This window comes from Arvicola amphibius, chromosome 7 (genome assembly GCF_903992535.2).
Source record: "Arvicola amphibius chromosome 7, mArvAmp1.2, whole genome shotgun sequence".
NCBI lineage: Eukaryota > Metazoa > Chordata > Mammalia > Rodentia > Cricetidae > Arvicola > Arvicola amphibius.
In genome coordinates, this window is record NC_052053.1 from 112,247,933 (window position 1) to 112,262,795 (window position 14,863).

General features: G+C 35.7%; 1 protein-coding gene across 1 annotated transcript in view; it reads left to right on the forward strand.

Moving 5' to 3' along the window:
* The window catches only part of Mis18bp1 (MIS18 binding protein 1), a 36,525-nt gene that overhangs the window by 12,764 nt on the left and 8,898 nt on the right, over positions 1-14,863 (forward strand). Inside the window, exons 6-11 of the mRNA XM_038336814.1 lie at positions 1,787-1,874; positions 3,030-3,178; positions 6,148-6,251; positions 7,790-7,886; positions 10,784-11,576; positions 14,073-14,245. Coding sequence (XP_038192742.1) covers positions 1,787-1,874; positions 3,030-3,178; positions 6,148-6,251; positions 7,790-7,886; positions 10,784-11,576; positions 14,073-14,245 — 1,404 coding nt within the window. The remainder of the gene's footprint in view (positions 1-1,786; positions 1,875-3,029; positions 3,179-6,147; positions 6,252-7,789; positions 7,887-10,783; positions 11,577-14,072; positions 14,246-14,863) is intronic.

The window sequence follows — 14,863 nt, forward strand, 5'->3', positions numbered from 1 at the left end:
ACTGGGCGGGACAGAAACCGTCTGCCAACAAATGGTGCTAATGTGGACAACTACATCCACATAAAACATGAGAGAACTTGCAAAGTAATTGTAGACACAAAAGAACAGGGTTAAGCATGGCTTCTTAGTAAGAGCCTTTTTTTCAGGTGAGCTCTGTTTTCTAGAGGCAAGTGCCTCTCATCTAAGAGAGGCTTCCTGACTTAGCTTTAGCTGTAAAAACCTTGCAGCTATTTTAAGAGGCCCTACCACCAAACATTTAAATGGTGTTTGTGAATAGCTGACAGCATGCTTCTTGATAGTGGCAGGGATCTTGAAACTCTATAGAGTTGTGGCAGTAAACATGGCTCCTACCAGTACCTCCGCCATGAAGCTAGACTCAGAAATCTAAGGAATTGGGGGGAAAATACTGTCAAAGCCACGGCTTTAATCCTAGCCGCATCACTTAGCAAATTAGAGTCATGTGATCAGAAAAAGAGAGATATACAGTAAAGATAGATTCAGATGAAAAAAAAAACTTAAACAGTTTACATTGTCTTTAAAAATAAATATATGTAGGTTTGGGAGAGAAAAAAAAGAATAAAGTTCTTTAAAAAAAGGAAAAAGAAAAAGAGTAGTTGGGTGTAGTAACACACACCTTTAATCCCAGCACTTGAGAGGCAGAGGCAGGTGGATCTCTGGGAGTTCAAGGACAGCCTAGTCTACAGAGAGTTCCAGGTCAGCCAAAGATACACAGAGAAACCTAACTCAAAAAACAAAAAGTTAAAAATAAAATTAAAAGACACAACAATTTAAAGCCACATAAAGATGGAAAATACGTAGTCTGGATACTGTATGTTATTGTGTTAACTTTGAATTGTTTGATGGCTGAGGAAGGAGCAAAAGCTGCTAAAAGACATTTGATTATAAATGCTGCTGGATTAATCTAACATATATTTTGAAAATGCCTTGACTTCAAAATTTGAGTCAAAAGATATGCTACTTTGAAGGAGAGGTTTTGCTTTTGTTTCCGCAGGAAATGAGAAGCTGTGGATTAATTCTGGTTTAAGAAAAATCAGGTTTGATCAAAGAAAACCCCCTAAAAAATCTTTGATAGGAGCTGATGGCCCAGATGATTCAACATTTCAGAGCACTTCTGTTGGAGTGTCTTCTGAGTTCTACATTCAGAACAGCCTCAACACTGCTGGCTAAGAAAATCAAGCCTCACAAAATATTTCAGTCAGGACTTGACCATAATCCTAAATTTTCTTTACGTCCCCATAAGATTATCAGCACCCTCAATCAGCAGGAAGTAGCCTGGAACACTATGCTGACATTCCCAAAAAATGGATTATGGATATTTTTCTTTGTTATTTTGAATATTCAAATTTGTTAATTTGAATATTCAAATTCCATATTGCCATGACTCATTCCCCCAGGTTCCCAGAACTTGGCTTCCTAGTTCAGTAGAATTTCTCAGCTACATCCTTTTAAATTGTTGTCCTCTCCTTTTCTCCCATGAAAATTCTTACCCAGTTTTTTTGTAACAATAGTCCAGCAAGGAGTTTTTACCTCATGGCTTCACTTTTTCTTACACGCTAGACATCAGCTATGTAGTGGCGGGACTTTCATTTGCTTTACTGATGGGTCCTCAGTGTCTCCAGCAGTGCTTAACATATAGTAGAGCAAGTATGCATTTCTTGACTGACACTGGCCTGGAGATGCCTCCTCAAAATTTTAGGCTTTTGGATCTTTTTTTTCTTTTGTAAATTAAAATATTTATGTATTTATTTTGCTTTTTGTTAAATAGGATATCCCTGTCATCTCACAAGAAAATTTATGTTTGGATTCCCTCAAAATTGGAAGGAACACATTGATAATTTTCTAGAACAATTAAGGTAAAGTGTCCTTAATGTTTTTTAAAATCAGCTTTATCAAGGTATAAGTTATGTTCCCTAAAATGTACTCACTTTAGATACAGAACATAATGGTCCTTTTCAGATGTATGTGCTTCTGTAATCAATGTAAACTGGTTTGTTGGGGTTTTGTGTTTATTTCTAGTGTTGAAGTTTTTTATGATCTTAGGTGTTTTAGAAATCATAACGCTTTATTAGAATTTCTGACATGTTGAGTGAGTTCAGAAAGAAAATAAAATCCTAGCCATTTTTTCAAGAATTCTTCAATCACCTGCCCTTGGATGGCACATAGTTGTCAAATATTGGTTTGAAGTTCTTGATTAATTTTTCTCCATTAATTTTTAGTAGTTTTTGAGTGTCACATGCTGTTAGCAGACATTGAGAGAAAAAATTTATTAATTGTTCTTTGGGAGCCAGTAGGAGATACAGAGCTTTAAATTTTATCCAAGTCAAAGTAATTTATAGTAGGAATTGAGACTGTTTTTTTCTGGAAAGTGCCAGATGGTTTTTTCTTTAAATATTTTTTAATATTTATTTATATTTAATAAATATTAAAAAAATATTCTGTCTGCATGTATGCCTGCAGGCCAGAAGAGGGCACCAGACCTCATTACAGATGGTTGTGAGCCACCATGTGATTGCTGGAAATTGAACTCAGGACCTTTGGAAGAGCAGGCAATGCTTTTAACCTCTGAGCCATCTCTCCAGCCCCCCAGATGGTATTTTTCCAGACATGTTACTTTTCTCAACCACTCAGCTCTGTATTTTCAAAAGAGAAGCAACTATAGGTAGTGTAAATTGAATGAGCATGGCTGTGTTTCAGTGAACATTATTTACAAAAATGCCCAACAGTGTTTAATTCTGGCCTCACACTTGCTAGGTAAGTGCTCTACCACTGGTAGCTCTTTGTCCTGTGGTTTTCTTAAGTCTGCTTAAATAATTGTTTTGTTTTTTGAGTGCTCGTTTGTTTTTTTGAGTGCTCGTTTGTTTTGATAAGGGACTCGTGTAACAGGTTAGCTTCAATATGTAGCCCAGACTGTACTTGAACTCCTTGATTATCCTATTATTTATGGGTTGAGCTTTTCAGTTTTTTTGAGAAGCAATATTAGAGAAAAAAAAATAATGCAATTGTTTTAGGGCTGGAGAAAAGGACAGGAATAAGACCAGACAGAAAACTGCAAGAGTTCATGAAAAACAAAAATCAATGAAAAATGATGCAGAAGATACACAAGCAGATGTCCTCCTAAAAGCCAGCAACACTTATGACCTTACTGATGATACCTTGGGTATGTTTGAATTTTTCTTTGTTGCAACAGTGGTAGAGTCTTACATGAGCTTAACACTGCTTGTTGTATATAATGTAGACTGGTGCTCTTTGAGTAAATAATACCTTGAAATTCCTGCCTTTCCACTACTCTAGAGACTGCTGCTCATCATCATTATTCCTTTTATTTCATGGAATAAACCTTTAATCACAATGCCAAAACCCCAATGAGTATTCCAATAAAGGATTATATTGAGGCTACCAGCAATCATGTAGTAGAGATAAATATCTATATTTGTGTTCGTGGAAGAACTGGCATATATTCTTGACTGATGGTTGACAGAACTGCTCTATATCCACTCTTTTCTAACAATATACTCTACATCTCACACCACCCCACTCTCACAAATAATGTATGAAGATTAACTTACAGTCTTCTCAATTATGTACATGATAAAAGTTATTGAAATCTCTTGTGTACATTTCTTGGAATTTTACCTTAACTCTGTAGCTAAGGGCTTTATATAATCTTAAAACTTGTGAGAACTGCAAATTGTTTTTGCTAAAGGTATGTATTACCTACCATATTAGATATAAATAATACATCTCAGTCTAATGTTGGTATGTCATTTGAACTTTCTCCTTGAAATTTTCTGTATCATTTTTAGTTCACAAAAAGCAATATTTAAATATGTAAATGATTTCAAAAATTTCATTTACTAAAGCTTTACATCTTTCTCAACCCTTTCTTTTTACAAAAGTCATCCATTCTTAAGATTGGCAGGTTGGTTATTGACTTTATTAGAACTTCAGGAGTTGTGGGGCTATTACTTGCACTTGCCAGCCCTCCCCACTTTTAACTCCTAAATGAAAAATAACCTTGAATAACTTTTTTTAGGAAAGAGAGCTGAATTGTAAATATGATTGTTGCAAATGTTTTAGACATGTGGCAAGTGGAATGGAATACAAATTTAAAACACCAAAGTTTGGTAAACTATTTAAAATGCTGTCTGTGCACTTATGAAAAACCAAACAGCTTTAAAGCATCTTCATGGACTTTGCTTCAAATTAGAAATTTATGGATGAATATGGCTTGGTTTCTCTTTTTAGCAAGTGCAGTTTAAGGGCACATACTAAGTTATTATGATTTCATTATTTTTCTAAAATGATTTGCTGTGTCTTTTGTTTTATGAAAATTTATGTAGCATGAATAATAAAAACCCAGAGACAGATATTGGGGTTCAACCTGAAGATCAGAAAATCAAAGCAGCCAACCACTGGCTCTTACCTCTACCTCAAACCAAAATGGCAGTCCTGCCTCCATGAATCCTCAGAATGAGTCTGAGCGTCAGACATGTCTCCTCCCATTTTATATTCCTCACTAGTGCAGAGATTAAAGGTGTGCACCACCACCACAAGTCTTTGACAAACTAGTGTGTCTGCTGGGATTAAAGGTGTGTGCAACCACTGCCTGGCCTGTAAGACTAACTAGTGTGACTGCTTTGCACTGACTAACCTTCAGGCAAGCTTTATTATTAAAACATAAATAATATACCAATATAGTTATGTTAATTATTTTATGATATCTTTATTATTACTTACAAATTATCTTTCATAAATTGTTTTGATTGATGATTCTATTCTCTTATTGGTTGTTTTTATTGTTACCAATATATCACTACATTTTCTATGAGAAAATAATGAAAAACCATGGTCAGAGAGGTGACTCAGTGGTTAAGAACATAACTCCTGCTGAGAACCTGAGTTCAATTCCCAGTACCCACATCAAGCAGCTCACAGCTGCCTGTATCACCAGCTCTAGGGACTCCAATACCCTCTTCTGGCTTCAGGAGCCACTGCATGCGCATAAACCCACAACACATATTATATACACAATTAAAAATTAAATGGGGAAAAAAACCTTAAATGTGCCTAACATTAAACAACTAAGGTGATGTAAATGGCTCAGTCCATGATAATTTAAGATGACATGATTATTATATTTACCTAATATAATTTTTCATATTTAGTGCTATAACCATTATATCATAGTATTGTACTTTAAAAAACTCTTTATAACACTTAATAAGCATCTTATGAAGGACTTGCTGTAGTGTCAGCCTCCTATACTATATAGTAATCTCAAGGGTTATACCCATCCATTGTGTATCTTTACAGTTTCTAAAGGGATAACAAAATACCTTTTAGGCCAGATGTTATGGCATATACTTGTAACCCCAGCACTTAGGAGACTAAATCAGGAATATCTGGTATTGCAAAAGCAATAGTAGCAGTTAAAACAAAAGTTCTTATTTTAATTAATTAATTTTTAAATTAGTGTTTGTGTGTCAGTGTGGGTGCCCATGAGCCAGGACACTCCTGTGGAGGAAAAAATAAAACTCCACAAAATTTTGCCAAAAATAATGTGATTTAATTATGCATTGAAGTATATAAATTAATTGAAACATAATTTCGTACACATAAGAAAAATAAACACTAGTTTTATATTTAGTTGATGTGCAGTTTGAATGTATAGGATGTATAAACTCACAAAATTAACTATACTATTCTGTTTTTAGATATAATAAGCTATTCAAAGCAGGTATAAGCAATATGCTTGTTCATTTTTAATATTTTTTAAGGAAAATAAAAGTGATTTGAACTAAGCCATATCCTGTATTGAGTTTTCTGTCCTACAAAAATGTTATTTATAATCAAATTAGTGAATATACCTGACATTTCATTACACAGATTTTTCTTCCCACAGTTAGCTTTTTAATGTGGAAAAGCAACTTATCTTCTTGTCCTTCTTCCACTTTTCTTTTCTTCTTTTTTTCCTCCTCTTTCCCTGCCTCCTTTCCCTGAGACAGTCTCTTATGTTGCCAACACTCCATCTTAATCTCCAGGGTAATGGGAATACAGGCACAAACCACCATAATCTCCTGGAAAAACACAGAATCTTTATCTAATCCTCTATCTTTGAATTCACAGAAATGAAGAAAAATAAGCACAATGGGTTCTCAGGAGCTACAGAAATAAACATTGGATGTAATAATTGTCAAAATAAGCCACAGTTAAGACTCCTCCATAACCAAGTAAGTGATAGTATTCAAATAGTGGCATATATGATTTAGTCAGTTAGTTGAGGTACGTTTAAGAACATAATGTGGTACCTGAGAAGTTTAAGGGCTGCATCAAAAGATACAATTTTCTTTTTGATGAGTATCATTTATATTGATCAGTCCTAACTCAGAAACTGCAAAAGTCGAACGACTATTTAATAGCTTAAGAATTGGAAGAATTGTTTCAGGAAAATAGACTTCGATAGATATCTTTAAGTCAGTGTTTAAGAGAAGGTTAGAAAAGAAGAAGCTTACATTGAGCAGTACAAATTACTTTTTGATGGAACTGCTGTTAAAGTTAAACAACTGTTTGTGACAGAGATAATGTTTAATAAATGAGAAAGAACAAAAGAACATAGGATGGGATATACTTCCATTGGTAGAGTATTTGTGATGTATGAGAGATACACCCTTAGTTTGATCCCAGTACTCCTAATTTTTTTTTAAGTATTTAGCTTTCAAAAATGTCCATAGGATAAAATTTTATTGATGTATTTATGCGTCTTAAATGTCTGGATACTATATAATTTTCTGTTATAACTGCCTGCAGTCAACTAACCATAGTTAACATCTATAGAAAGCAGAAAAAATTTGTATAAGTCTTTCTCCTTTGAAGGCCTCCACTGCATTTTGGAAAAAAAAATCTGTTAATTTTAACTTTAATTCCCATAGTGTTTTATTATGTTTTAAAATGTACATTTATTTATTTATTTGGTGGGGCGGGGCACACGTGTGCTCCCTCAAGCAGGCGGGCCTCAGAAGACCGCTTACACAAGGCAATTTTCTTCTTCCATCTTGAGCTTTGCGGATCAGCCTTCTCACTTGCTGAGCCTTCTCTTTAGCCCTTTGAGATTTTTATTGGTTCTCTGCTTTTCTTTTGAAAAGTACATGCAATAATAACAAAAGTAAAGGCTTAAATAAAACATATAAAAAAGTACTTTAAAAAGTACAAAATGGTCTTAGTGATTGTAAGTGCTTCCTGTATTGCATTGGACCATAGTTCGTTTCCCTGAACCTGGATCAGTTAGGTTTTATTTACCTCTAGCTCCAGGGGTCTGATGCTCTCTTCTGGCCTTCTTTGGGCACTTTTATACACCTGGCATATACTCAGACACATACCCATAAATTAAAAAGTAAAACTGCAAATAAGACTTTTGACGGATCCTATTACCCTGTGTCCTACTTCTAAAGTTACAGCTCCAACAGGACATCCTGAATGTTCTATTCATGAAATTAGTAGAGTAGCAAGTAACTAAATCATCATCATCATCACCCCCCCAACCCCACCCCATCCTCCGCCCTAAGACGGGGTTTTTCTGTGTAGCCTTGACCAGGCTGGCCCCAAACTCATAGAAATTCTCCTGCCTCTGCCTCCCAAGTGCTGGGATTAAAGGTGTGCGCCACCTCCACCTGGAATACCTAGAATTTTTTAATGTGTGATGCTTTTCTGGAAATGCTCAAGATCATTTCTATAAATTACAGTTTTTAAAAGTACATTGTTTATTTTGAAGGAATTATCTGGAAAAGGGGATTGCAGAAAACTTCCTTCAAAAAACTTTGAGAATTTTGAAGGAATAAATAAAAGGAAAATTCGAAGTCAGAAGCAAGGTAATCTCTTTGGTGGTTGTGCAATGACTAGGATAGTAATTTTAAGATAATTTTAACATAGTGAATTATCTTTTTAAGTTTTTTGATATAAAATGGTAAATATATTGGTGGTTTAAAGTAGTTATTTGTGCATAAAATGATCATTTAATGAAATAACATATTTAAATAATACTATTTATAGGTTAATATGATTTCTAAGTAACTTTATTTTATAAAGTTATATATTGCTTTAAATGTGCTCATATGAATGTTTCCTTTTTGAAATTAATGCCATAATTAAGGTTTGATAAGTGTTAATTCTCAGAGTAATTATAGGCTAAATTTAAAGTGCCCTTTATGTAAATACTAACAAGTTCAAGATTTCATGTTATGATAAATCCTTGGTCCTAGTGGTATTTTTTTTACTATAACTGAAAAGTGAAAATGAAGAACAACTATCAAAATTCATAAAAGTGCGGAGGAATATAGTACTGTCTAGGTTACTAGAGTCAAACAAGTACCTGAAAGAGGCTGAATATTTTTGAGATTATTAAATAAAATGAAATGATAAAAATACTCTCACTAGCCGGGCGGTGGTGGCGCACGCCTTTAATCCCAGCACTCGGGAGGCAGAGGCAGGCGGATCTCTGTGAGTTCGAGGCCAGCCTGGTCTACAAGAGCTAGCTCCAGGACAGGCTCTAAAAGCTGCAGAGAAACCCTGTCTCGAAAAAACCAAAAAAAAAAAAAAAAAATACTCTCACTAGAAATATTTTGTTCAAAATGAGAATATTCAGGTTTCAAAAACTTTCTGAGCTGGGCAGTGGTGGCAGTGCACTTTAATCCCAGAACACAGAAGGCTGAGGCAGGTGTATCTCTGTGTTCCAGGGCAGCCAAGCCTACAAAGAGAAACTGTCTTGAGAAACAAAAACAATAAAAAGAAACAAAGAAAAATAAAAATTTCTACCTGAATATTTTTTATTTGATTTATGTAAGGAATTGGAAGACACTTTGTAAATCTATGACATTCATGAAAAATCTTGTGGAAACATTTTTGGTTTCTTTTCATGAGGATAGTGGTACTAATCAAATAAATTATCCACAAATTATAATTTTGAAGTTTCCCCACCATTATTAACTGTTAACTATTTATTTTGTTACTTACCTTTTATGGCATGATATATGTACATAGTCTAGTTAGTCTACTATTTTGTTATCATGGTATGATTTACAATTCTTTTTTGTTGTTTTGTTTTGTTTTTGAGACAGGGTTTCTCTGTGTATCCCTTGCTCTCCAAGAACTAACTCTGTAGACCAGGCTGGCCTTGAACTCACAGAGATTACCCCCCCCCCCCCCCCCCCCCGCCCGCCTCTCCCAAGTGCTGGGATTAAAGGCGTGTTCCACCACCGCCCAACTGTGATTCTTAATAGTGTCTTAGTTACTGTTCTATTGTTGCGAAGAAATACCATGACCAAGTCAGCTTCTAGAAAGAAGCATGTAATTGGGGGGCTTGCTTATATTTTCAAAGAGTTAGTCCATGGCCACCATGGCATTAGGTAGGCATGGTGCTGGAACAGTAGTTGAGAGTTCAGTCTGACTCCCAGGCATGAGACAGAGAGCTCCCTGGTCATGGCATGGGATTTTGAAACCTCAAACCCTGTTCCTCAATAATACATCTCCTCCAACACAGCTAAACCTACTAATCCTTTGAAATAGTTCCACTAACTAGAAGACCAAACATTCAAACATGTAGCCTATGGTGGCCATTCTGGGTCAAACCACCACAATAAGCATAATTTAATAAAGTTAGAAATTTCAGGTAGATTTGCTTCTGGATTCTCAATTTTTAGATTAGACAGCTGGTCTCATTTGCTTTCTTCCCCTATAAGATGATAAAGATACTAAGTTCTGCAATTTTTGTTATCTCCCATGATAATTCTTGGAGATCAGGAGAGATTTGTAAAAAGGTCCTGCTTTGGCTACATTGGAGATGAAAGTAGAGCTGCCAGTATGCATAGAGTCCCATGTTTTCCTGATTGCATCCTTAACTAATGCAACTTCTTTTTTTAATCTTATATGCCTGCTTAGGTTTGGTTTAGGTTAGTGACCCTAATAGATTCCTTATGTCTTCTGTTTTACATTCTGAGAAGAGATTTTCTTGTTGTTGTTGGTTTTGGTTTTGTTTGTTTTTGTTTTTGGAGACAGGGTTTTCTCTGTTTCTCTGGTTTTTGGAGCTTGTTCTGGAACTATCTCTTGTAGACCACACTGGCCTCGAACTCACAGAGATCTTCCTTCCTCTGCCTTCCGAGTGCTGGGATTAAAGGTGTGTACCACCATCTTCCGGCTGATAATTGATTACTAAAACATTTATTTAGTGTCTACTAATATTTGAGAGTCTATTATAATATCAGTATAACGGGGTTTATGAAAATAAAGTTTTGACGTTATTTTCTTTATCTAAAAGATGACTGGTAGTAATTAAAACAGGACACCAAAGTGGCGTTTTAAAAAGTATTCTGAAAATTTAAAGGATGGAGAGCTTTCAGTTCACCGTGGGTTAAAGAATAGGCTCTATCAAGCAGTAGTTCTTCTTACAGGTAAGTAAAGGAAATTTTTCAGGGAGAGTAAACATCGAAAGTTCAGGCCCAAGCAGATTTGAGAAATATGTTATAATACCCATAAAGAATGGATCTAATTTGAGGTCAGTGAAAGACTGAAGCTATATTGGAGGCTTTGTGGGAAAGCTTACATGTATGCCAGTAAACTGGGAAGCCGTTGGCAGGATTGTATAAATAACTGTATGCTTACATTCGAAGTGACACTGATCTAGTAGATCAGTGCTTTGTGTAACCTGGGGGGGGGATTGTTTTATTTCTATACTTAAGAGATTTTGGTTTTGGTTTTGTCCAATGAAATAAAGAGAGAACTGAAGTGTCAAATGTACTGATTGGTACCCCGAACTCACTGGAGCAGCCTACCTCTGACAAAGAAAGAGAACACCTGCCTCTGAATCAGAAGGAAGTTTGTGTTTTAGTAACACCACTTAAAACTATAAAGCGGGTAGAGAAAAGATGTAAAGAGTTCAATCTCTCTATCAAAGGAGTAACAGAGATTTTCAAACCAAGGCATCAAGAAGAAAGTGAGTCAGATGTGCATGTAAGTTCTACCCATAAGTCCTCAGAGATCTTTGAACATAGTGTGGGTTATGAAAGTAGCCCCAAGGAAGATTTCAGTGAATGTGATATACTCACTGTCAGAGAGAGCATTCAGATACCTTGTCCTGCAATGGTCACCAACGATTTTAAGAATATCAAGTTGCCCTCAAAGTTGGAGAAAACTGAAAATCGAGTAGCCGTATCATCGTTCAGTCAGTCCTCATCTCTTATGTCAAGTGAAGAGAATGAAACAGAGATTAGAAGGAAAGCCAGAACAAGAAACTGCAAAGAAAGGCTGATGGACCAGAGAAAAAGCACATGCACTATCACAAAAGATATCCTGCTGGTTTCACAATCTGAAGGTGAGAATGGTTCTCATATCACATCACCGAAATCTAGATCTGCTAAGGAAATTTTTCCAAAATCTGGTGTTAGCAGGAAGTTCCCAATTGAAGTTAAGCGATTTGATACAACAAACAGGCAACTGTTAGGCCGTTGTCCACCTGGTTTCATTGATAATGAAGAATGGAATGAGCAAGAATTGCAGAAGCTTCATTGGTAAGTACTTTTGTCTCTGGAATATCTGCAGACTGGTTACAGAACAGCAGGAAAGGCCTGACTTAATGACTCCTCATCAGTCTTAGTATAATGATGTTAGTGATCTATTCAGAAGAAATGAGCAATTATTCTGTCTGTTACAAAATCACATTCTTTAATTTTAACACACATTCTGTGTGTTAAAAAATCACATTCTTTAAGAATTGAATTTGAGCGCTGGAGAGATGACTCAGGTTAAGACCACTGGCTGTTCTTCCAGAGGTCGTGAGTTCAATTCCCAGCAACCACATGGTGGCTTACAACCATCTGTGATGCCATCTGGTGTCCTCCTGGCCTGCAGTTACAGGCTTTTCCACAGGACCTGGGTTTGATAGCTGACACCCTGTAGTGATTCACACAGCCTTCTGTAACTGTAGGGAATCTGCTTTTCTGGCCTCTATGCACATATGTAGATGCAGCCAAAACACTCATACTTTCCGCGCACCACACCCCTGTGTCTGTGTTCGATGCGCTGGCACCCAGTTCACGAGATTCAGGCAAGGGGCAGGAGGTTAATATACACAAACACACACAGAGAGACAGCGACACGGGTCATCCTTGAATTCCCCAAGAATGCCCCCTTTATTGTGTTCAGGGGCAGATTATATAGAGATAGCCACGCCCCAGCCAAACCCACCAGAAACCACTCTGCCATCAGGAACTCCTGAAGGTCTCGTGCTCAGAGCAGCTGTAGGCACTCAGATCAGGGGATTACAAGAAATTCAGGATCTGGGGTCTCACTGCTCCCAACACATACTCATAAAAATTTTTATTAAAAAAAAATTGAGTTTGACTACAGAGACTAAGAGTTTCAATAGTGTGTTAGTATGGAAACTAAATCATAATTGTGTTATGAAGCCTAAATGGAAAGAATAAAGAGATAGGACAACATATGTAGACATATCAAAAAAATCAGAAATTCCATTGCATTTAATAATATAGCTTCATATTTTTATATTCTGCTTTACATCAAAAGCAGACCATGTTAGTAGTTTTACCCTTTCTAGCTGTATCTCATTATTTCCTTATAATATAGTTTCTTAGCCTTTGTTTTATATTTCAAACAGCTAAAGAATTTAAAATTTTTCTTTAACTCCCCCCCTCACCTCGCCATGTTGAGGATCAGAGTCAGTGCCTTCCTTTTGTTAGGCAAGCATTCTAGCACTCAGCTAAATCTGCACCACTCAAGACAGTCACATCTCTGCACTGCTGGACTGTAAAGACTTGATTTTCAATAAGGCAGATTCAGTGTGTTAGGTGTTTGAGCTCTACAGTTAAAACCTAGACAAAATGCTTGGCAGCATTTGTCAATTTAGGAAAGTAAACAGTGGTGGCTCAATTGGAAAAGTCGGGAATGTCACATATCCCCCAAACCGGGGTGAATGTCCATTTTGACCCCTTTTGTGTCCCCACCTAAGGTAGACTTAAGGTTAGAAGTAATGGGCCCTCAAGCAAATTAAGTTTCCCCATTCTAAGTCTCAGTTCTCTTGCTTTTCTCTTTTCTCTGTAGTTCAGTCCCCTTGTGATCCCACACAAAAACCTATTCTAGTCCTCCCCAATGATTGATGATTATCTGGAAAATGCAAATTACTTCCCAGTCTGACTTCGTGAATTGAATTCTTCAAGTGATTATTAATATTCAGCCTATTGCTTTGTAATTTTTTTGTGTTTATAGCCAAGAAGGCAGATATTTAGCATATATAGTAATCATTGTAACAAGTAACACATATGAGAATATGTGTTTATGAAACTATATATGGAGGTGGAAATAGTAGGGTAGGCATTATACAGTTATTTGCAAATGAACTTTATAGGTGAATTGGAACCACCTTGTATTTATATCTTGTTAGTATTACTTTCCTTTTGATTCTTTTATCTCATTTTCTCTAGTGATGGAATTACAGGTGTGTTCCAGCTTCATTTTTATTGGTAGAAGTATTAAAACATCATTTGTATGTATTAATGTATCATATTTCTATATATGCACATATCATGCATTGATTGTACATGACCTTGTCCGTTCACCCCATACCATAAAACTACATAAGAACTAGGAGTTCATCTGGCAGATTTAGAACTAGTAATACGGGGTAAACAATTTATAAAAGTTATATTAATGCCAGAATTCCCTCAAATATCAAGTCATTGAATAGTTGAGCTTCAAGGAGAAAAATGTTAAAAGATTGGAAAAGCTTTCATATTTAGTAGAAAGTTTGAAAGCATTTTACTAGCCATGTACAGTTATGTCTTTTTCATATAGTATTTAGATTATAATAAGAAAGTTATGGAATAGAGAGAGATTGATATCTTTTTTATGAACAGTTATTCAGAATGATTTTGGTTTCAAAATACTCATCCAGCTGTGTAAATATCACTGATTCAGTTTGCCCTCAGAAGGTCTTTTTTTTTTTTATTGACTTGAATGTTTTGTTCTTAACTGATTTTGATCTCCCATAGTGCTTTTACATCTCTTCCAAAGCACAAGCCTGGTTTTTGGTCAGATGTAGCTATGGCAGTAGGCTCTCGAACTGCTGATGAATGCCAGAGGAAATACATAGAAGATTCCCAAGGCAAACGATCCCAAAAACAAGTCTCTAAGAAAAAGCAAGCCAGTTTCAAGGTCAAAAATGGTAACTTATCATTGTTTTCTGAGTGCTTAGTGTATACTTTTAAATGCTTATGAATTATTTTTATATTTATTCATGAATCTTGTATCAGTTGTTTCCTTCAAATTATAAAATCTAGAACTGAAGATAATATTTTAAGTCTTAACCAATGTAGCTAATTTTACCAATAATAGTTTAATAGGCTTTTTGCTCAGATAAATTTGAAATTGGATAAATATTTTAATATCTGAGGACATAATTTAACTTGAGTGTTTTGTATACAGTCCTTTTATAAAAAAAAAAAAAACTAGTAAGTTTTGTTTTTGTAATCTGAGACTCAATCCTATATGTCAGAGAGGTCCCATAGAGTACCTAATGTCCATACATAATAGCAATTAATAAATAATCTCACAGAATAACTTTATCGTATGTGGGTTGGTTGGTTTGTTTGTTTGGTTTTTGAGGCAGGATTTTGCTGCTCCTCTCCGAGATGGACGCAGGTTAAGATCTCTCCTGGTAAGCCACACCTCGTGGTGCTACCCAGATTACTAAATATGGGTTAAAAAAAGATGTGAAAATTAACCAATAAGAGGCTAAAACTATGGGCCAGACAGTGTTTTAAAAAAATACAGTTTCCATATA